The sequence below is a fragment of the Capricornis sumatraensis genome, chromosome 4 (assembly GCF_032405125.1).
Source record: "Capricornis sumatraensis isolate serow.1 chromosome 4, serow.2, whole genome shotgun sequence".
NCBI lineage: Eukaryota > Metazoa > Chordata > Mammalia > Artiodactyla > Bovidae > Capricornis > Capricornis sumatraensis.
The window spans coordinates 103,544,623-103,569,143 of record NC_091072.1 but is presented as its reverse complement, the minus strand read 5'-3'; the positions used below and the strand labels follow the sequence as shown (position 1 = coordinate 103,569,143).

At 38.7% G+C, this 24,521-nt stretch overlaps 1 protein-coding gene across 1 annotated transcript; it reads right to left on the bottom strand.

Moving 5' to 3' along the window:
- Window positions 1–15,287: 15,287 nt before the first annotated feature.
- On the bottom strand, window positions 15,288–16,244 carry LOC138078997 (olfactory receptor 9K2-like). The gene has a single exon (XM_068971797.1). The coding sequence runs from the start codon at window positions 16,242–16,244 to the stop codon at window positions 15,288–15,290; it is 957 nt and encodes a 318-aa protein (XP_068827898.1).
- Window positions 16,245–24,521: the final 8,277 nt, after the last annotated feature.

Here is a 24,521-nt window from a genome sequence, read left to right as displayed (position 1 = left end):
ACTGGATACTTCATTGCACTCCAGAGAGAAGAAATCCAGCTCAACCCACCAGAACACTGACACAAGCTTCCCTAACCAGGAAACCTTGACAAGCCACCTGTACAACCCTACCCACAGTGAGGAAACTCCACAATAAAGAGAACTCCACAAACTTCCAGAATACGGAAAGGCCACTCCAAACACAGCAATATAAACAAGATGAAACGGCAGAGAAATACCCAGCAGGTAAGGGAACAGGATAAATGCCCACCAGACCAAACTAAGCGGAGGCAGCTGGGAGCCGGCTCACCAAGCGCAGGGGGCTGCAAGCCGGCTCACCAAGCACAGCCGAGAGGAGCTACCCCACGTCCGAGGTCAGGGGCAGTGGCCTAGAGTGCCAGGCTAGAATGGCGCAGGAACGGCTGAGAGGAGCTACCCTGCGTCCGAGGTCAGTGGCGGTGGCTGGGAGGAGCTACCCCGCATCTGAGGTCAGGGGAGGTGGCCAGGAGGAGACATCCCGCATCCGAGGTCAGTGGAGGCCAGGAGGATTCACCCCGCATCCGAGATCAGGGGCAGCTAGGAGAAGCCACCTCGCGCCTGAGGCCAGGGGTGGTGACCTTGAGGAGCCAACCCAAGCCCGAGGCCAGGGCCGGCAGCCGGGAGGAGCAACCCAAGGAGTGTTGGCTGCACAGGCACTGGAGAGCCAAGAGGAGCTATCCCATGTTGAAGGTCAGGAACGGTGGCGGTAAGGAGATACCCCTCCTCCAAGGTAAGGAACAGTGGCTGTGCTTTGCTGGAGCAGCCGTGAAGAGACACCCCAACGCCAAGGTAAGAGAAACCCAAGTAAGATGGTAAGTGTTGCAAGAGGGCATCAGAGGGCAGACACACTGAAACCATACTCACAGAAAATTAGTCAATCTAATCACACTAGGACCACAGATTTGTCTAACTCAATGAAACCAAGCCATGCCTGCGGGGCAACCTAAGACGGGCGGGTCATGGTGGAGAGGCCTGACAGAATGTGATCCACTGGAGAAGGGAATGGCAAGCCACTTTAGTATTCTTGCCTTGAGAACCCCATGAACAGTAGGAAAAGGCAAATATATACAGAAGCAAGATCATGCTGTAAAGAGCAATATTGCATATGAACTTGGAATGTCAGGTCCATGAATCAAGGCAAATTGGAAGTGGTCAAACAAGAGATGGCAAGGGTGGATATCGACATTCTAGGAACAGCGAACTAAAATGGACTGGAATGGGTGAATTTAACTCAGATGACCATTATGTCTACTCCTGCAGGCAGGAATCCCTCAGAAGAAATGGAGTAGCTATCATGGTCAACAAAAGAGTCTGAAATGCAGTACTTCGATGCAATCTCAAAAACGACAGAATGATCTCTGTTCATCTCCAAGGCAAACCATTCAATATCACAGTTATCCAAGTCTATGCCCCAACCAGTAATGCTGAAGAAACTGAAGTTGAACAGTTTTATGAAGACCTACAAGATCTTTTAGAACTAACACCCAAAAAACATGTCCTTTTCATTATAGGGGACTGGAATGCAAAAGTAGGAAGTCAAGAAACACCTGGAGTAACAGGTGGAAGTGAGAAATAGATTTAAGGGTCTAGATCTGATAGATAGAGTGCCTGATAAACTATGGAATGAGGTGCGTGACATTGTACAGGAGACGGGGATCAAGACCATCCCCATGGAAAAGAAATGCAAAAAAGCAAAATGGCTGTCTGACAAGACCTTACAAATAGCTGTGAAAAGAAGAAAGGTGAAAAGCAAAGGAGAAAAGGAAAGGTATAAGCATCTGAATGCAGAGTTCCAAAGAATAGCAAGAAGAGATAAGAAAGCCTTCTTCAGTGATCAATGCAAAGAAATAGAGGCAAACAAAAGAATGGAAAAGACTAGAGATCTCTTCAAGAAAATTAGAGATACCAAGGGAACATTTCATGCAAAGATGGGCTCGATAAAGGACAGAAATGGTATGGACCTAACAGAAGCAGAAGATATTAAGATGAGGTGGCAAGAATACACGGAAGAACTGTACAAAAAAGATCTTCACTACCAAGATAATCATGATGATTGATCACTAATCTAGAGCCAGACATCTTGGAATGTGAAATCAAGTGGGCCTTAGAAAGCATCACTACGAACAAAACCAGTGGAGGTGATGGAATTCCAGTTGAGCTGTTTCAAATCCTGAAAGATGATGCTGTGAAACTGCTGCACTTAAATATGCCAGCAAGTTTGGAAAAGTCTGCAGTGGCCACAGGACTGGAAAAAGTCAGTTTTCATTCCAACTCCAAAGAAAGACAATGCCAAAGAATGCTCAAACTACCGCACAATTGCACTCATCTCACATGCTTGTAAAGTAATGTTCAAAATTCTCCAAGCCACGCTTCAGCAATACGTGAACCGTGAACTCCCTGATGTCCAAGCTAGTTTTAGAAAAGGCAGAGGAACCAGAGATCAAATTGCCAACATCCGCTGGATCATGGAAAAAGCAAGAGAGTTCCAGAAAAAATCTATTTCTGCTTTTTTGACTATGCCAAACCTTTGACTGTGTGGATCACAATCAACTGTGGAAAATTCTTCAAGAGATGGGAATACCAGACCACCTAACCTGCCTCTTGAGAAATCTGTATGCAGGTCAGGAAGCAACAGTTAGAACTGGACATGGAACAACAGACTGGTTCCAAATAGGAAAAGGAGTACGTCAAGGCTGTATATTGTCACCCTGCTTATCTAAATTCTTTGCAGAGTACATGATGAGAAACGCTGGGCTGGAAGAAACACAAGCTGGAATCAAGTTGCTGGGAGAAATATCAATAACCTCAGCTATGCAGATGACACCACCCTTATGGCAGAAAGTGAAGAGGAGCTAAAGCCTCTTGATGAAAGTGAAAGAGGAGAGTGAAAAAGTTGGCTTAAAGCTCAACATTCAGAAAACGAAGTCATGGCATCTGGTCCCATTACTTCATGGGAAATAGATGGGGAAACAGTAGAAACAGTGTCAGACTTTATTTTTTTGGGCTCCAAAATCACTGCAGATGGTGACTGCAGCCATGAAATTGAAAGACGCTTACTCCTTGGAAGAAAAGTTATGACCAACCTAGATAGTGTATTCAAAAGCAGAGACATTACTTTGCCGACTAAGGTCCATCTAGTCAAGGCTATGGTTTTTCCTGTGGTCATGTATGGATGTGAGAGTTGGACTGTGAAGAAGGCTGAGCACTGAAGAAGTCTTGCTTTTGAAGTGTGGTGTTGGAGAAGACTCTTGAGAGTCCCTTGGACTGCAAGGAGATCTAACCAGTCCATTCTGAATGAGATCAATCCTGGGATTTCTTTGGAAGGAATGACGCTAAAGCTGAAGCTTCAGTACTTTGGCCACCTTATGCGAAGGGTTGACTCATTGGAAAAGACTCTGATGCTGGGAGGGATTGGGGGCAGGAGGAGAAGGGGACGACAGAGGATGAGATGGCTGGATGGCATCAAGGACTCAATGGACGTGAGTGTGGGTGAACTCTGGGAGTTGTTGATAGACAGGGAGGCCTGGCGTGCTGCGATTCATGGGGTCGCAAAAAGTCGGACACGACTGAGCGACTGAAGTGACTGAACTAAACTAAACAAAAGAGGAAGAGATAGGGAAACTACCTGATAAAGAATTCCAAATAATGATACTGAAAATGATCCAAAATTTTGAAAACAACATGGAATCACAGATAAATGGCCTAGAGACAAGGATTGAGAGATGCAAGAAAGGTTTAACAAAGACCTAGAAGAAATAAAAAAAGAGTCAATATATAATCAATAATGCAATAAATGAGATTAAAAACACTCTGCAGGGAATCAAGAGTAGAATAACAGAGGCAGAAGATAGGATAGCTCAGTTCTGTTCAGTTCAGTCGCACAGTCGTGTCCGACTCCTTGCGACCCCATGAATTGCAGCACGCCAGGCCGCCCTGTCCATCAACAACCCCCGGAGTTCACCCACACTCACGTCCATCGAGTCCGTGATGCCATCCAGCCATCTCATCCTCTGTCGTCCCCTTCTCCTCCTGCCCCCAATCCCTCCCAGCATCAGAGTCTTTTCTAATGAATCAACGCTTCGCATAAGGTGGCCAAAGTACTGGAGCTTCAGCTTTAGCATCATTCCTTCCAAAGAAATCCCAGGATTGATCTCATTCAGAATGGATTGGTTAGATCTCCTTGCAGTCCAAGGGACTCTCAAGAGTCTTCTCCAACACCACACTTCAAAAGCATCACTTCTTCAGTGCTCAGCCTTCTTCACAGTCCAACTCTCACATCCATACATGACCACAGGAAAAACCATGGCCTTGACTAGATGGACCTTAGTCGGCAAAGTAATGTCTCTGCTTTTGAATATACTATCTAGGTTGGTCATAACTTTTCTTCCATGGAGTAAGCATCTTTTAATTTCATGGCTGCAGTCACCATCTGCAGTGATTTTGAAGCCCCAAAAAATAAGTTCTGACACTGTTTCCACTGTTTCCCCACCTATTTCACATGACGTGATGGGACCAGATGCCATGATCTTCGTTTTCTGAATGTTGAGCTTTAAGCCAACTTTTTCACTCTCCTCTCACTTTCATCAATAGGCTTTTTAGCTCCTCTTCACTTTTTGCCATAAGGGTGGTGTCATCTGTATATCTGAGGTTATTGATATTTCTCCCGCCAATCTTGATTCCAGCTTGTGCTTCTTCCAGCCCAGGGTTTCTCATGATGTACTCTGCACAGAAGTTAAATAAGCAGGGTGACAATATACAGCCTTGACATACTCCTTTTCCTATTTGGAACCAGTCTGTTGTCCATGTCCAGTTCTAACTGTTGCTTCCTGACCTGCATACAGATTTCTCAAGAGGCAGGTTAGGTGGTCTGGTATTCCCATCTCTTGAAGAATTTTCCACAGTTGATTGTGATCCACACAGTCAAAGGTTTGGCATAGTCAAAAAAGCAGAAATAGATGTTTTTCTGGAACTCTCTTGCTTTTTCCATGATCCAGAGGATGTTGGCAATTTGATCTCTGGTTCCTCTGCCTTTTCTAAAACTAGCTTGGACATCAGGGAGTTCACGGTTCACGTATTGCTGAAGCGTGGCTTGGAGAATTTTGAGCATTACTTTGCTAGCATGTGAGATAAGTGCAATTGTGTGGTAGTTTGAGCATCTTTGGCATTGCCTTTCTTTGGGATTGGAATGAAAACTGACTTTTCCAGTCCTGTGGCCACTGCTGAGTTTTCCAAACTTGCTGGCATATTTAAGTGCAGCAGTTTCACAGCATCATCTTTCAGGATTTGAAACAGCTCAACTGGAATTCCATCACCTCCACTGGCTTTGTTCGTAGTGATGCTTTCTAAGGCCCACTTGACTTCACATTCCAGGATGTCTGGCTCTAGGTGAGTGATCACACCATCGTGATTATCTTGGTAATGAAGATCTTTTTTGTACAGTTCTTCCGTGTATTCTTGCCACCTCATCTTAATATCTTCTGCTTCTGTTAGGTCCATACCATTTCTGTCCTTTATCGAGCCCATCTTTGCATGAAATGTTCCCTTGGTATCTCTAATTTTCTTGAAGAGATCTCTAGTCTTTTCCATTCTGTTGTTTGCCTCTATTTCTTTGCATTGATCATTGAAGAAGGCTTTCTTATCTCTTCTTGCTATTTTTTTGGAACTCTGCATTTAGATGCTTATATCTTTCATTTTCTCCTTTGCTTTTTGCCTCTCTTCTTTTCACAGCTATTTGTAAGGTCTCGTCAGACAGCCATTTTGCTTTTTTGCATTTCTTTTCCATGGGGATGGTCTTGATCCCCGTCTCCTGTACAATGTCATGAACCTCATTCCATAGTTCATCAGGCACTCTATCTATCAGATCTAGGCCCTTAAATCTATTTCTTGCTTCCACTGTATAATCATAATGGATTTGATCTAGGTCATACCTGAATGGTCTATTGGTTTTCCTTACTTTCTTCAATTTGAGTCTGAATTTGGATAGGATAAATGAGGTAGAAGATAGAATGGTAGAAATAAATGAATCAGAGAGGAAAAAAGAAAAACGAATTAAAAGAAATGAGGACAATCTCAGAGACCTCCAGGATGGTGTTAAATGCCCCAACATTCAAATCATAGGAGTCCCAGAAGAAGAAGAGAAAAAGAAAGACCATGACAAAATACTTGAGGAGATAATAGTTGAAAACTTCCCTAAAATGGGGAAGGAAATAATCACCCAAGTCCAAGAAACACAGAGAGTCCCAAACAGGATAAACCCAAGGTGAAACACCCCAGATACATATTAATCAAACTAACAAAGATCAAACACAAAGAACAAATATGAAAAGCAGGAAAGGAAAAACAACAAATACCACACAAGGGGATTCCCATAAGGATAACAGCTGATCTTTCAATAGAAACTCTTCAGGCCAGGAGGGAATGGCAGGACATACTTAAAGTGATGAAGGAAAATAACCTAAAGCCCAGATTACTGTACCCAGCAAGGATCTCATTCAAATATGAGGGAGAAATCAAAAGCTTTACAGACAAGCAAAAGCTGAGAGAATTTAGCACCACTAAACCAGCTCTCCACCAAATGCTAAAGGATCTTGTCTAAACAGGAAACACAGAAAGGGTGTATAAACTTGAACCCAAAACAATAAAGTAAATAGCAATGGGATCCTACCTATCAATAATTACCTTAAACATAAATGGGTTGAATGCCCCAACCAAAAGACAAAGACTAGCTGAATGGATACAAAAACCAGATCCTTATATATGTTGTCCACACGAGACCCACCTCGAAACAAAGGACACATACAGACTGAAAGTGAAGGGCTGGAACAAAGATATTCCATGCAAATAGAGGCCAAAGAATGCACGAGCAGCAATACTGATATCAGATAAAATAGACTTTAAAACAAAGGCTGTGAAAAGAGACAAAGAAGGCCACTACATAATGATCAAAGGATCAATCCAAGAACAAGATATAACAATTATAAATATATATGCAACCAACATATGAGCACCATAATATGTAAGACAAATGCTAACAAGTATGAAAGGGGAAATTAACAATAACACAATAATAGTGGAAGACTTTAATACCCCCCTCACACCTATGGACAGATCAACTAAACAGAAAATTAGCAAGGAAACACAAACTTTAAATGATACAATAGACCAGTTAGACGTAATTAATATCTATAGGACATTTCACACTGAAACAATGAATTTCACCTTTTTCTCAAGCACACACGGAACCTTCTCCAGGATAGATCATATCCTGGGCCATAAATCTAGCCTTGGTAAATTCAAAAAAATTGAAATCATTTCAAGCATCTTTTCTGACCACAGTGCAGTAATATTAGATGTCAATTACAGGAGAAAAACTATTAAAAATTACAACATATGGAAGGTGAACAAACGCTGTTGAGTAACCAACAAATCACAGAAGAAATCAAAATATGCATAGAAATGAATGAAAATGAAAACACAACAATCCAAAACCCATGGGACACTGTAAAAGCAGTGCTAAGGGGAAGGTTCATAGCAATACAGGTTTTCTCAAGAAACAAGAAAAAAATCTACTACAAAGCTGCAGTCATCAAGAGAGTATGTTACTGGCACAAAGACAGAAATATAGATCAATGGAACAAAATAGAAAGCCCAGAGATAAATCCACACACCTGTGGACACCTTATTTTTGACAAAGGAGGCAAGAATATTCAATGGAGAGAAGACAGTCTTTTGAAAACTGGTCAACCACTTGTATAAGAATGAAACTAGAACACTTTCTAACACCATACACAAAAATAAACTCAAAACGAATTAAAGATCTAACTGTAAGACCAGAAACTATCAAACTCCTAGAGGAGAACATAGGCAAAACACTCTCCGACATACATCACAGCAGGATCCTCTATGATCCACCTCTCAGAATATTGGAAATAAAAGCAAAAATAAATAAATGGGACCTAATTAAAATTAAAAGCTTCTGCACAACAAAGAACTATAAGCAAGGTGAAAAGACAGCATTCAGAATGGGAGAAAATAATAGCAAATGAAGCAACTGACAAACAACTAATCTCAAAAATATACAAGCAACACCTGTAGCTCAATTCCAAGAAAATAAAAGACCCAATCAAAAAGTGGGCCAAAGAACTAAACAGACATTTCTCCAAAGAAGACAGATGGCTAACAAACACATGAAAAGCTTCTCAACATCACTCATTATCAGAGAAATGCAAATCAAAACAACAATGAGGTACCATTTCATGCCAGTCAGAATGGCTGCTATCCAAAAGTCTACAAGCAATAAAAGCTGGAGAGGGTGTGGAGAAAAGGGAACCCTCTTACCCTGTTGGTGGGAATGCAAACTAGTGCAGCCACTATGGAGAACAGTGTGGAGATTCCTTAAAAAACTGGAAATAGAACTGCCTTATGACTCAGCAATCCCACTTCTGGGCATACATACCAAGGAAACTAGAATTGAGAGACATGTGTACCCCAGTGTTCATCGCAGCCCTGTTTATAATAGCCAAGACATGGAAGCAACCTAGATGTCCATCAGCAGACGAATGGATAAGAAAGCTGTGGTTCATATACACAATGGAATATTACTCAGCCATTAAAAAGAATACATTTGAATCAGTTCTAAGCAGGTGGATGAAACTGGAGCCTACTATACAGAGTGAAGTAAGCCAGAAAGAAAAACACCAATACAGTATACTCACACATATATATGGAATTTAGAAAGATGGTAACAATAACCCTGTATGTGAGATAGCAAAAGAGACACAGATGTATAGAACAGTCTTTTGGACTCTGTGGGAGAGGGCGAGGGTGGGATGATTTGGGAGAATGGCATTGAAACACGTATATTATCATAAGTGAAATGAATCGCCAGTCCAGGTTCAATGCATGATACAGGATGCTCAGGGCTGGTGCACTGGAATGACCCAGAGGGATGGTATGGGGAAGGAGGTGGGAGGGGGGTTCAGGATGGGGAACACATGTATACCTATGGCAGATTCATGTCAGTGTATGGGAAAACCACTACAATATTGTAAAGTAATTAGCCTCCAATTAAAATAAATTTATATTAAAAAAATAAAAGTAGGCTGAAACTTTTGAACATAATTGCTGTTAGTGTAGCAGCAGATGAGTGAAGATTCAATACTATCAGCATTATTATTTAAATTAAGAAAATCTTACTAGTTATGACACTGCAATCAACTATAATTATAAAAGTAATGGGACATCACAAGATGATTTTAAAGAAGTAAGACTGTTTAGACAAGTGTAGCCTTTAAGTTGCTTAGTTCAGTTCAGCTCAGTTCATTCTCTCAGTTGTGTCCGACTTTGCGACCTCATGAACCACAGCACGCCAGGCCTCCCTGTTCAACGCCAACTCCTGGAGCCTACTCAAACTCATGTCCATCGAGTCGGTGATGCCATTCAACCACCTCATCCTCTGTCACTCCCTTCTCCTCCTGCCCTCAATCTTTCCCAGCATCAGGGTCTTCTTAAATGAGTTAGTTCTTCGCATCAGGTGGCCAAGTATTGGAGTTTCAGCTTCAACATTAGTCCTTCCAATGAACACCCAGGACTGATCTCCTTTAGGATGGACTGGTTGGATCTCCTTGCAAACCAAGGGACTCTTCAAGAGTCGTCTCCAACACCACAGTTCAAAAGCATCAATTTTTAGGTGCTCAGCTTTCTTTACAGTCCAACTCTCACATCCATACACGACTACCAGAAAAACCATAGCCTGGAGTAGAAAGACCTTTGTTGGCAAAGTAATGTCTCTGCTTTTGAATATGCTATCTAGGTTGGTCATAACTTTCCTTCCAAGGAGTAAGTTTCATTTAATTTCATGGGTGCAATCACCATCTGCAGTGATTTGGAGTCCGGAAAAATAAAGTCTGACACTGTTTCCACTGTTTCCCCATATTTGCCATGAAGTGATGGGACCAGATGCCATGATCTTAGTTTTCTGAATCTTAAATTAGGCATATATTAAATAGCATTCTTTTGTGTGTAAAATAAAAAATCTTTCATGCAACACTTTGAGTCCTATGATGGAACAAACCTTCAATGAAAGAAATTCCTAATTCTTTTCAGTTACTTCTCATCTAAATCCCAGGCACAGGGTCTTTGCCCATTAGACATTAGTAATTTTATATTAAACTGAGAAGAGTTTCTGCAAAGTCAAGACAGTTGACCTTGGAACACATAGGCAAAAGCAGAATTTGAAAGCTCAGTCTGAGTTCTGGAATAATTTTCTTAACTCTTAATGATTAAATATTATTAATTGCATTTTATTCCTTATTTTATGAGGCAGCATTTTCCCAGTGAGAGATTCTTAAACATTGAAATGATTATTAACTTCCACCAGATCTCATTTTATTAACCATCCCAATATCCAGCTTACTTTATCCATGGTTTTAAATATATTCCCTCTCTTCATTGTCTCATGTAAGACTGCTATCATTAAAACAATCATAACCTCTCATTTGGATAATCAGAGGCTTTTGTTATTATCTTCTTCCATGAATATTTATCTACCCAAAGTTAAAATATTGATTCCAGCTTGTGCTTCTTCCAGCCCAGCATTTCTTATGATGTACTCTGCATATAAGTTAAATAAGCAGGGTGACATTACACAGACTTGACGTACTCGTGTGTGTTGTTCCATGTCCAGTTCTAACGGTTGCTTCCTGACTTGCATATAGGTTTCTCAAGAGGCAGGGCAGGTGGTATGGTATGCCCATCTCTTTCAGAATTGTCCACAATTTATTGTGATCCTCACAGTCAAAGGCTTTGGCATAGTCAATAAAACAGAAATAGATGTTTTTCTGGAACTCTGTTGCTTTTTCCATGATCCAGCAGATGTTGGCAATTTGATCTCTGGTTCCTCTGCCTTTTCTAAAACCAGCTTGAACATCTGGAAGTTCAGGGTTCACGTATTGCTAAAGCCTAGCTTGGAGAATTTTGAGCATTACTTTACTAGCGTGTGAGATGAGTGCAATTGTGCAGTAGTTTGAGCATTCTTTGGCATTGCCTTTCTTTGGAATTGGAATGAAAACTGACTTTTTCCAGTACTGTGGCCACTGCGGACTTTTTCAAACTTGCTGGCATATTGAGTGCAGCACTTTCCCAGCATCATCTTTCAGCATTAGAAATAGCTCAACTGGAATTCCATCACCTCCACTAGCTTTGTTTGTAGTGATGGTTTCTAAGACCCACTTGACTTCACATTCCAGGATATCTGGCTGTAGGTGAGTGATCACATCATCATGATTATCTTGGTCGTGAAGATCTTTATTGTACAGTTCTTCTGTGTATTCTTGCCACCTCATCTTAATATCTTCTGCTTCTGTTAGGTCCAGACCATTTCTGTCCTTTATCGAGCCCATCTTTGCATGAAATGTTCCCTTGGTATCTCTAATTTTCTTGAAGAGATCTCTAGTCTTTCCCATTCTTTTGTTTGCCTCTATTTCTTTGCATTGATCACTGAAGAAGGCTTTCTTATCTCTTCTTGCTATTCTTTGGAACTCTGCATTCAGATGCTTATATCTTTCCTTTTCTCTTTTGCTTTTTGCTTCTCTTCTTTTCACAGCTATATGTAAGGACTCCCCAGAGAGGCATTTTGCTTTTTTGCATTTCTTTTCCATGGGGATGGTCTTGACCCCTGTCTCCTGTACAATGTCACGAACCTCCATCCATAGTTCATCAGGCACTCTATCAGATCTAGTCCCTTAAACCTATTTCTCACTTCCACTGTATAATCATAGGGATTTGATTTAGGTCATACCTGAATGGTCTAGTGGTATTTCCTACTTTCTTCGATTTAAGTCTGAATTTGGCAATAAGGAGTTCATGATCTGAGCCACAGTCAGCTCCTGGTCTTGTTTTTGCTGACTGTATAGTTTCTCGATTTTTGGCTGCAAAGAATAAAATCAATCTGATTTTGGTGTTGACCATCTGGTGATGTCCATGTGTAGAGTCTTCTCTTGTGTTGTTGGAAGAGGGTGTTTGCTATGACCAGTGCATTCTCTTGGCAAAACTCTATTAGCCTTTGCCCTGCTTCATTCCGTATTCCATCAATAACCTCAGATATGCAGATGACACCACCCTTATTGCAGAAAGTGAAGAGAACTAAAAAGCCTCTTGATGAAAGCAAAGAGGAGAGTGAAAAAGTTGGCTTAAAGCTCAACATTCAGAAAACAAAGATCATGGCATCTGCTCCCATCACTTCATGGGAAATAGATGGGGAAACAGTGGAAACAGTGTCAGACTTTATTTTTGGGGGCTCCAAAATCACTGCATATGGTGACTGCAGCCATGAAATTAAATGAAACTTACTCCTTGGAAGGAAAGTTATGACCAACCTAGATAGCATATTCAAAAGCAGAGACATTATTTTGCCAACAAAGGTCTAGTTAAGGCTATGGTTTATCCAGTGGTCATGTATGGATGTGAAAGTTGGACTGTGGAGACAGCTGAGCACTGATGAATTGATGCTTTTGAACTGTGGTGTTGGAGAAGACTCTTGAGAGTCCCTTGGACTGCAAGGAAATCCAACTGGTCCACTCTAAAGGAGATCAGTCCTGGGTGTTCTTTAGAAGGACTGAGGCTAAAGCTGAAATTCCAATACTTTGGCCACCTTATGAGAAGAGTTGACTCATTGGAAAGGTGTCTGATGCTGGGAGGGTTTGAGGGCAGGAGGAGAAGGGCACGGCAGAGGATGAGATGGCTGGATAGCATCACTGATTCGATGGACATGAATTTGGGTAAACTCCCGGAGCTGGTGATGGACAGGGAGGCCTGGTGTGCTGCAATTCATGGGGTCACAAAGAGTCAGACACGACTTAGCAACTGAACTGAAGTGAAGTGAAAGTTAAAATGCAATTTTTCTAAAATACCAATTTAAACACAATATATCTTTTTAAAAATCCAGAGTGCTTCCCTGCTGCTTGCAGAATAAAAGAAATCTTCCTTGTCTTGTTATATAGGTGTGTGTAGTTCCATGAATTTCCTTTTAAGTTTCTCTTACCCCCTCTCTTGTGCATTAAAATCAAGAACTAAATTTTAGGAAGCTTTGAAATTTTCCTTGATCATTTGGATCACTCATCTTTAACTACTGTACTCTATATGTATTTCTATATTTGCTTTTATTCATTGGGTTTCAGTTCAGTTCAGTTCAGTTGCTCAGTCGTGTCGACTCTTTGCGACCCCATGAATCGCAGCACTCCAGGCCTCCCTGGCCATCACCATCTCTCAGAGCTCCCTCAGACTCACGTCCATTGAGTCTGTGATGCCATCCAGCCATCTCATCCTCTGTCATCCCCTTCTCCTCTTGCCCCCAATCCCTCCCAGCATCAGAGTCTTTTCCAGTGAGTCAACTCTTCGCATGAGGTGTCCAGAGTACTGGAGTTTCAGCTTTAGCATCATTCCTTCCAATGAAATCCCAGGGCTGATCTCCTTCAGAATGGACTGGTTGGATCTCCTTGCAGTCCAAGGGACCCTCAAGAGTTTTCTCCAACACCACAGTTCAAACGCATAAATTCTTTGGCGCTCAGCCTTCTTTGTGAAGGCTGTGGTCCAACTCTCACATCCATACATGACCACAGGAAAAACCATAGCCTTGACTAGACGGACCTTAGTTGGCAAAGTAATGTCTCTGCTTTTGAATATACTATCTAGGTTGGTCATAACTTTCCTTCCAAGGAGTAAGCGTCTTTTAATTTCATGGCTGCAGTCACCATCTGCAGTGATTTTGGAGCCCAAAAAAATAAAGTCTGACACTGTTTCTACTGTTTCCCCATCTATTTCCCATGAAGTGATGGGACCAGATGCCATGATCTTTGTTTTCTGAATGTTGAGCTTTAAGCCAACTTTTTCACTCTCCTCTTTCACTTTCATCAAGAGGCTTTTTAGCTCCTCCTCACTTTCTCCTATTAGGGTGGTGTCATCTGCATATCTGGGGTTATTGATATTTCTCCCGGCAATTTTATTTTCAGCTGTGTGTCTTTCAGTCCAGCATTTCTCATGATGTACTCTGCACAGAAGTTAAATAAGCAGGGTGACAATATACAGCCTTGATGTACTCCTTTTCCTATTTGAACCAGTCTGTTGTTCCATGTCCAGTTCTAACTGTTGCTTCCTGACCTGCATACAGATTTCTCAAGAGGCAGGTTAGGTAGTCTGGTATTCCCATCTCTTTCAGAATTTTCCGTGGTTTATTGTGATCCACACAGTCAAAGGCTTTGGCATAGTCAAAAAAGCAGAAATAGATGTTTTTCTGGAACTCTCTTGCTTTTTCCATGATCCAGCAGATGTTGGCAATTTGATATCTGGTTCCTCTGCTTTTTCTAAAACCAGCTTGCACATCAGGGAGTTCACTGTTCACGTATTGCTGAACATATGGCATATCAGCTCTCTAGTCATCTATTTCCTCTCAATTACTGTGACCTCAAGAAGAAGGGGATGACCGAGGATGAGATGGCTGGATGGCTTCATTGACTCGGTGGACGCGAGTCTGAGCGAACTCCCGGAGTTTGTGATGGACAGGGAGGCCTGGCGTGCTGCGATTCATGGGGTCAGAAAGAGTCCGACACGACTGAGCAGCTGAACTGAACTGAACAAGTAGAGAAATTATTTATACCTAAGAATTTTTTTAGGGCAAAGGGTACATCAAAATTCAATAAATATTGAATTGATAAAAAAAATTCTCACTAAAGCACATATAACAAAATATTAAATTTACTCATGTTTATTTTCTTACAGTTTTCTTCTAAAAAGGGAGGAAATCCAAAAGTAATTTATCAGATTGATAAATATTCAAATGATGGGGAAATATAATTATTCAAGTCAGAGAAGCCATGAAATAAATTCATTTAGCTTCTGGGCAATTAAAAGTTACTTACATGTCACCCTTCAGACTGTGCACTGCAGAGTGATTCTCTCACTAAGAGTTCACAAAGATTTCTTCAGTAAATATGATATTTCATTTTCTTATTACATTAGATTGTGCTACCTCTACCAAGTACTTTTATATCCACAGAACACATGTTACTAACGCAAGCATAATGAAGATGAAGCACAGAGAAAGTCATTCCATTCTTGAACAAAACAGGCAAACCATAGTGCAAATGTACTTTTCAGCTGTAAGTACATGGAATTCTAATGAAGGAAAACTTTATGATTAAATATTTCTAAGATCAATGGGTACAACTTTTTAATCAGTTGCTTCCCCAAGTTGTTATAATTCCCAGGACTTTCATTTACATCACTGTAAAAATAGAATTAAAGTATCTTTTCTCTAGGCTCTTTCTCAGAGCTTCTTTGACATCTTTGTTCCTCAGAGAGTAAATCAAAGGATTCAACATAGGAGTGACTAGGGTGTAACATAAGGAAGCTACTTTACTCAACTCAGGAAATGGATCAGGAGTGAGATACATAAAAAATACAGCACCATACAGTACACTCACGACTCCTAGGTGAGAGCTGCAAGTGGAGAAGACTTTCTTTCGCCCCTCAGTGGAGCGTATTTTTAGAACTGTGGATACTATATATATATATGACACAATAATGACAATTATGGTAGGCAAAATGATAATGCTGCATAAGAAAAAAGAAACCAACTTATGAATATAGAGATCAGAACAAGAAATCCTCTGAAGTGGACGGTCATCACAGTAAAAATGGTCAATGGTCCGAGATGCACAAAAGGATAAAGTAAATGTCATGCTGGTTTGAAGAACTGAGCTGATGCAGCCACAAAAATAGGAACCAGCCAACAACTGAACACAGAGATGTGTTGACATCTGGACAGAGTAGAGGAGTGGGTTGCAGATGGCAATGAAGCGGTCATAAGCCATGGCTGCCAGGAGAAACCCCTCGGTCACAATGAAGAGGGCGAAGAGAAAGAGCTGGGTCACACAGCCTGCAAATGAGATGGACTTGCTCTCAGACCAGAAGTTGATCATAGCCTTGGGTGCAATAACAGATGAATAGAAGAGATCAATGAAGGAGAGGTTGCCTAGGAAGAAATACATTGGTGTGTTCAGCCGGGGGTCAGTCATAATAATGACCATCATGCCAATATTTCCTAGAAGGATCATGGTGTAGATAAGTAGAAATAGCAGGAAGAGGAGAACGTGGAGCTCTGCGCGGACCCTGAAGCTGACAAGAATGAAGTCAGTCACTTCTGAGTGGTTGCTTGTTCCCCTGTCACCCATGGCAGACAACTGCTGAGAGGCACAAGGCAAAAGAAATGAAATTGTGACTTTGAATCATCAATTCATCAGTACTCTTTTAAATGTAGCTATACATTATTTACTTATTAATGAGAAAAGGTATACAAAACAATTTTAACATCAATAAAATGCATGAATTTGGATTTGGATATTACTAAACTTCAGGAATTGTTTTTCTATTAAGCAATGAAAGAAGTTATTTGGTTATTTTATTTAAATCATACATTGGCAAGGATTTCTGTAAGAAATTAGCATATTTTATTGTCTAAGATCACTCACTTTCTGAATTTCTATTCTTACTATATTTATTGTTAAAAATTATCTTATCCAAATTAGGAGTATTACATCTTATCTAAAATAAGCATATTGCATGTAATCTCTATGGTGTTTATAGCCATTATGATAGCTAACTCAGTATTTGTGTTATTACAGGAGTATTAAAAATATTTGAAATATTTTTATTTTATTTTACCTCAATATATTTAGTTTCCATTGTTATTGGAACCATCTTTGAAAACAATGTAATTAGACAATATTGGTATGTTAAGTAAAATAAAAAAGCACTAAGAGTAGATAAAGTTCTCTAATTCTACTACTAAACATATGTTCCTTTTCTCATATCAAAGTCATTCCCTCAAATACATGAATTTTAATTGCTTCATTACAAGTGTTGAACTTCCATTAATAGTTATTTAATTTAAAAAAATGTCATAATTACTTGGCCCTCTCTTTAAAAGCTAAGATAGAAGCTGGTGAATATTCCAATGCTTATACTGCAATGAACAACTTTCTACCAAGGTTGCATCAATTCAAGAGATCCTACTCTTTAGACAAAGAAAGTAAACTTAAGTGATATAATAAAGGAAATCCCTTTCCTGAATTCTAGTATACCTCATATGTCTTAAAGTAAGGATAACTATGGATATTTAAAGATCACAGCAACCTTGTGTCAGCCAGAGTCTGTGATCATGAGCTAGTGAATCAAAAGTGGTGTTTTTAATGTCCTCAGTTATTTAAAATCTCTGATACCTTTTTCAAGGGTATTTTACCATTGAGCTTTTACTCATCCTCTATGATGGATTCCACTGGGAGAGGCGTAATCATGAAATCAATTATGGAGACATAAGTGTAGACTCCAGGGCTGTTGTCCATGAGGACTGAAATAACCACAAGTACAAACAGTTTAATAATAGTCCAAATACAAGGAACTTTTTCTTCTATAGTTGTGTATATCCTTTGGGAAATATTTTTGGACTTTAATTTCTTTACTGACAAAGAAAAACTTTATAGTATTATCTCAACATACATATTGGTAAGCACAGAAAAGAGATTTAAAAGTTTGCATATAAAAAAAAAGTTTGCATATGAGAAAAGTTTTAGATAAGTATTTAAAGTATTTTAAAAAGAAAAAATTCCACTTTAATTTGTAATTAACTAAGCTTCTTAATGTAGGTGTATTTCATGATATGATAAACACCAACTAAATCACAAATTCAAAGTGAGATAATTGTTGATAATTCTATGTATTCCTATATTTAAATACAAAACAAATAGAGAATATATTGGAAGATATGATAGTATTCAATACATTAACAAAAATCCTTTGTAAAAATAGTTTAAGATCAGGATCTATATTTGAAAATTCTTTCAAAACTACACGGTGACTGAAAGACTACATTCAAGTCACAGTCATAATATGTTACTTAACAAGCCTAATTTTCTAAGACTGCCATTTTTCCTAAATATTTTTATAATTTAATTTAATTTTTAGAAAATAATTGTCTAAATTTAAAAAAAGCATTTTTAGATTTTATCTGGGTTTTATAAGTATATAGACAGCAAAATGATGTGGGATCATGTCTTCTTTTTATTATAATACAGTATTAGCAAAAGTTTAACTAGTAGAGGAAGAGAAAGCAGTTTAGATATTTTAGAAAGGAAAATACTAATTAAGGTTAATTAAGGCCTGTTGACAATCTTATGTCTTTGTGAAAAATGGATATTCAGATCTTCTGCTTGCTTTTAATCAGATTGCTTTCTGCTTCTTTTTTGATTAGTTTTGTTTTTGAAGTTGAGTTGTATGTGTGTTTTTTTGGGCATATTTTGATTAACTTCTTATAAGATATATTGTTTGCAAATATTTTCTCTTATGCAGTTGGTTGCCTTTTCATTTTGTTCCAAGATTCCTTTGCTCTGCAAAAGCTTTTTGGTTGATGTAGTCCCATTTGTTTATTTTTGCTTCTGTTTCCCTTGCCAGAAGAGACAGATCCTTCTTCCTCAAAATATATACATTGCTGAGACTGATGTCAAAGAGTTTACTGCCTATGTTTTCCTCTAAGAGTTTTGTGGTTTCATACTTTACATTTATGTTTTTATCCATTTTGAGTTTACTTTTGATCATGGTATGAAAAAGTACACCAGTTTGATTCTTTTGCATGTATCTATCTAGGTTTCTCAACACCATATACTGGAGAACCTGTCTTTCCCCATTGTGTATTCTTCCTCCTTTATTGTAGGTTAATTGATGTATAAACCTGGACTTACTTCTGGACTCTATTCTGTTCCACTGACCTATGTGTATATATTTTTGTGCCAGTACCATACTGCTTTGATTACTTAGCATTGTAGTATAATTTGAAATAAAGGATCAAAATACCTTCAGTTTTGCTCATCTTTCACAATTTTGGTTATTTGGGATCTTTTGTGTTTCCATACAAATTTTAGAATTACTTGTTGCAGTTCTGTCCAAATATGCCATTGGTATTTTAATAGAGACTGGATTGAATCTACAGATTGCCTTGCATAGTATTGTCATTTTAATAATATTAATTCTTCCAATACATGAACATGGTATATCTTTCCATTTGTTTGCAATGTCTTCAATTTCTTTCATTAGCATCTTCTAGTTTTCCAAGTTCAGATCTTTTACCTCTTTAATGAGATTCAAGTCTAGGTACTTTATTTTTTGATGCAATTGTAAATTGAATTTTTATTACTTTCTCTTTATGATAGTTCACTGTTAGTATAAAGAAACACTATGTTACACAGATTTCTGCATATATTTTTTTATCCTGCAACTTTATTGATTCATATATTATTTCTAATAGATTTTTGATCACATCTTTATGATTTTCTCTATATAGTATATTTTTTGTAAACAGTGACAGTTTTCTTTCTTTCTTTCCAATTCAGATTCTTTTTCTTTTATTTTATCATTGTTGTCTAATTTCTAATTTTAGAGGAAGCATTTTCAGCTTTTCAATGTTAGGTATGAGGTTGGCTGGGGGATTGTAATATATGACCTTTATTATGTTGACATATAGTCCTTTTAGACCCTCATTGTTGATCATTTTAGTCATAATGGATATTAAATTTTGTTAAAAGCTTTTGTGCATCTAGTGAGATGATCATATAGCTTTTATTTTTAATTATAGGAGGTGATGACATTGATTGAATTGTTGGTACTGACACATACTTGCATGCTGGGGATAAATCCCACTTGAAGATGGTGTATGATACTTTTAATATAATGTTCAAAATTTTTTTGTTAATATCTTGTTGAGGACTTTGCATCTATGTTAAACACGATGCTGGCCTTTTCTTTGGTTGTGGTATCATGTCTGTTTTTGTCATCAGGGTGATGTTGGCCTCATAGAATGAGTTTGAAAGCTGTTCCTTCCTCTTTAATTTTTGTTTGTTTTTTAAAATATAAATTTATTTATTTTAATTGGAGGCTAATTACTTTATAATATTGTATTGGTTTTGCCGTATTGACATGAATCCACCATGGGTGTACATGTGTTCCCCATCCTGAAGCCCCCTCCCACCTCCCTCCCCATACCATCCCTCTGGGTCATCCCAGTGCACCAGCCCCGAGCACCCTGTCTCATGCATTGAACCTGGACTGGCGATTCGTTTCATATATGATAATATACATGTTTCAATGCCATTCTCTCAAATAATTCCACCCTTGCCCTCTCCCACAGAGTCCAGAAGACTGTTCTATACATCTGTGTCTCTTTTGCTGTCTCGCATACAGGGTTATTGTTACCATCTTTCTAAATCCCATATATATGTGTTAGTATACTATATTGGTGTTTTTCTTTCTGGCTTACTTCACTCTGTATAATAGGCTCCAGTTTCATCCACCTCATTAGAACTGATTCAAATGTATTCTTTTAAATGGCTGAGTAATACTCCATTGTGTATATGTACCGCTGCTTTCTTATCCATTCATCTGCTGATGGACATCTAGGTTGCTTCCATATCCTGGCTATTATAAACATTGCTGTTATGAACATTGGGGTATACGAGTCTCTTTCAATCCTTGGTGGGTATGCCCAGTAGTGGGATTGCTGGGCCATATGGCAGTTCTATTTCCAGTTTTTTAAGGAATCTCCACACTGTTAATTTTTGGAATAGTTTGAGAAGGATAGGTGTTAACTCTCCTTGAAATGTTTGGTAGTATTTGCCTGTGGAGCTGTTTGTTGGAATTCTGTTTGTAGGGAGGCTACTATTACTGATTAAATTTATTTACTGGCAATCAGTCTGTTCACATTTTCTATTTCTTCTTGATTCAGTCTTAGGATATTATACATTCCTAGGAATTTGTCCTTTTCTTTTAAATTGTCCATTTTATTGGCATACAGTTTTTCTTAATAATGTTTTATAATTTGTGTTTCTGTGGTGTTGGTTGTAACTTCACTTTTATTTATGATTTTATAGATTTGGGTTCTCTCTTTTCTTATGAGTCTGGCTAAAAGCTTATCAATTTTGTTATCTTTTAAAATATCAGATATTTGCTTCATTAGTCTTTTCCATTTTTTAAAGTCTCTTTTATTTATTTCTTTTATGATCATTGTTCTTTATTACTACCCAGTTTGTAGTCTGATTGTCTTTTAATTTATTCTTTTTTCAAGTTCTTTTATGTATAAGATTGCTTATTTGAGATTTTTCTTCTTTATAAAGGTACAATTATACCAGTATAATTTTCTCTTTTAGAACTTCTTTTGCTGCTTCCCACAATTTGGATCATTGTTTTTCATTTTCAATTGTCTCCAGTTATTTTGATTTCTTCATTGATTTCTGCAATGACCCAGTTTATTTTATAGCAAATTATTTATCTCCACATGCTTTTGTATCTGAAGGTTTTCTGCAGCTATTTTATTATACTTGATTTCTAGTCTCATATCTCTGTGGTCAGAAAGTGAAGTGAAGTTGCCCAGTTGTGTCCTACTCTTTGAGACCCCATGGACTGTAGCCCACCAGGATCCTTGGTCCATGGGATTTTCCAGGCATGAATACTGGAGTGGGTTGCCATTTCCTTCTCCAGGGGATCTCTCTGACCCAGGGATCGAATCCAGGTCTCCCGCATTGTAGGCAGACGCTTTACCGTCTGAGCTACCAGGGAAGCAAGATGTTTATTATGATTTCAGTCTTCCTAAATTTACTGAGACTTGCTTTGTGGCCTAGCATGTGATTTATCCTGAAGAAGTTTCTGTGTACACTTGAAAAGAGTGTATATTCTGCAGTTTTTGGGTGAAATTTCTGCATATGTTGTATTTAATATGTTGAGATATAGTCCCTCTAGACTCTCATTGTTCAGCATTTTTATCATTAATGGATGTTTAATCTTGCAAAAGTTTTTGTGCATCTATTGAGATGATCAGATAACATTTATTTTCAATTAGTTAAGAGGTGACCACATTGACTGAATTGTTGATATTTATATGTCCTTGCATGCTGGGGATAAAGACTACTTGAAGATGGCATATATAGGTTACTATATATAGGAAGATGACATACATATATATATATATAACACAACATCTATCTGTCTGACTTCCCAGATGGCTTAAGGCAAAGAATCTGCCTGCTAATGCAGGAGACACAGGGGACATGGGTTCAATCTTTGAGCCAGGAAGATCCCCTGGAGAAGGAAATGGCAACTCATTCCAGTATTCCTGCTTGGAAAATCCCATGGACAGAGGAGCCTGGTAGGCTATGGTTCATGGGGTTGCAAAGAGTCAGACAAAATTTAGCAACTGAGCATTATCTATCTATCTATCATTCTTTCTTTCTATACATATGATTAAGTTGATGATCTCTTAAGTTTGAATGTGAATGTATGTGTATGCATGTATGTGTATGCTCAGCGCTCAGTTGTGCTCAACTCTTTGCCAACCAAGGGCTGTTGCTCACAAGGTTCCTCTGTCCATGGAATTTTCTAGACAAGAATTCTGGAGTAGGTTGCTTTTTCCCACTCCAGGGGATCTTCTCAGCTCGGGGATTGAACCCATATCTCCAGTATGTTCTGCATTGGCCGGTGGATTCTTTTGCATTCTAGCAGCCTTACATTTTAAATCCTTGTCCTACTTTTAATGGTTTTGACACCATATTTTATATCTTTTTGCTTTGGGTATCCTTGTCACATATTGTAAGTATAAAATATTTTACTACTTTTGTCCTTTAACCTTCTTATAACTTTATGAATGGTTGATCCACTACTTTATATGTTTTTTCTTTTTTTTTTTACCAATGAGATTTCTCATTCATAATTTTCCCATTTTTGTTGTGGTCTTTTTTTTTTTTCTGCTTAAAGTCCCTTTACCATTGCTTATAAAGCCAATATAATGATTCTTAACCATTTTAGCTTTTATTTGTCTGGAAAAATCTTTACCTCTTCTTCAAATCTGAATAATTACATTGCTGGGTAGAGTATTCTTAGTTGTAGGTTTTTCCTTTCATCACTTTGAATGCATCATGCCCATGCTACTCATTTCTGGCCTGCCTATTTTCTACTAAAAAGTCATCTGATAGTCTTATACAAGTTTCTTTGAATGTACCTATTTGTTGTCTTGCTGCTTTTAAGATTCTCATTATCTTTAATAGTTGATAGTTTAATGTTAATGTGTCTTGATGTGGATCTATGATTTAATCTAACTTGAATATCAATACTTCCTGGACCTCGGGGTCTATTTCCTTCCTGAGGTAGGGATGTTTTCAGCCATTATTTATTCATATAAGTTTTCTGTTCATTTCTCTCTTTTCTTTCTGCGATCTCTATACTGTGAATGTTGGCATACTTGATGTCATCCCAAAAGTCTCTTAGATTATTTTAATTAAAAAAAATTATTTTCTTCTTTTTATGTTCATCATGTGTAATTCCCAATGACCTGTCTTTCAGAGTACTGATCTATTCCTCTGATCTAATCTACTGCTAATTCCTTCTGGTGTGGATTTTATTTCAGTTACTGTATTCTTCAGCTCTGTTTGATTTTTATATATAGTTTCTAACTTTGCTGAAATCCTTATTGTGTTCATTCATTCTCTTTCTGATTTCCATGAGCATTTTTAGATCATTACCTTCAACTCTCTATCAAGTAGATTGATTATCTCCTCTCCGTTTAGTTTTTTTTTCTGAGATTTTGTCTAATTTCATCATCTGGACTGTGTTTATCTGTCTCCTTATTTTGCCCAGTTCTCTATGTATTTTCCTATGTACATCAGTTATAGTTTTCAATCTTGGAGAAGTGACTTTGTGTAGGAAACATCCAATTAGGTCCAGAAGCATTCTCTCATTTGGTCATCAGAGGTATAGAACCTAGCGTTGCCCTCATATGGCATGCATATACCCTTCAGTAATGGTAGGACTTAGTATATTAGGCATGCTGGCAGGTGGGGTTGGACCCCAGCCGAGTTGGTTATGTGGCTATGCCTTGTACATTTGCTTTGAACCCATTGGAGGGTAAGGGATCCCATCCTCATGATTGGTTGAGTAGCCAGGGATGATGGGTAGTGCTGCTACTGGCCCACTGGAGAGTAGGGCCAGGTCCTCTTGCAGCTGTCTGCTTAGCCAAGGGATAGTCAGGCTGATGCTAGCCTCTTGGGGGTGGCGATGGGTCCCTGATTTGCGGTCTGCACAGCTCAATGGAGTTTGGGCTAGAACTGAACGTGGGTGGGTATGTCCTCCAGTACTGATAGATTTATGTTTCCAAAATGACACTTGGTAGGCTGATGTCATCACAGTAGAAAGAGCTCCTCAAAATGGCTACTTCCAGTGTTCCCTTTCCAAGGGAAACTCAGTTGCCTTCAGCCTATCCAAGAGGCTCTTCAAGATCAGCAGGTGGGTCTGATCCATGCTTCTTTCAAATTACTGCTTGTGTACTGGGAATTAGAGTGTGTGACATTTTGTATGCATGGTTAAAGATTGAAGCTTCTGTTTCCTACAGCCTTCAAGCTTTTCCAAATAGAAAGTTT

What these genes read in the sequence shown, in the direction of transcription:
- LOC138078997 (XM_068971797.1), bottom strand. Translation starts at nt 16,244, where the DNA reads ATGGGTGACAGGGGAACAAGCAACCACTCAGAAGTGACTGACTTCATT.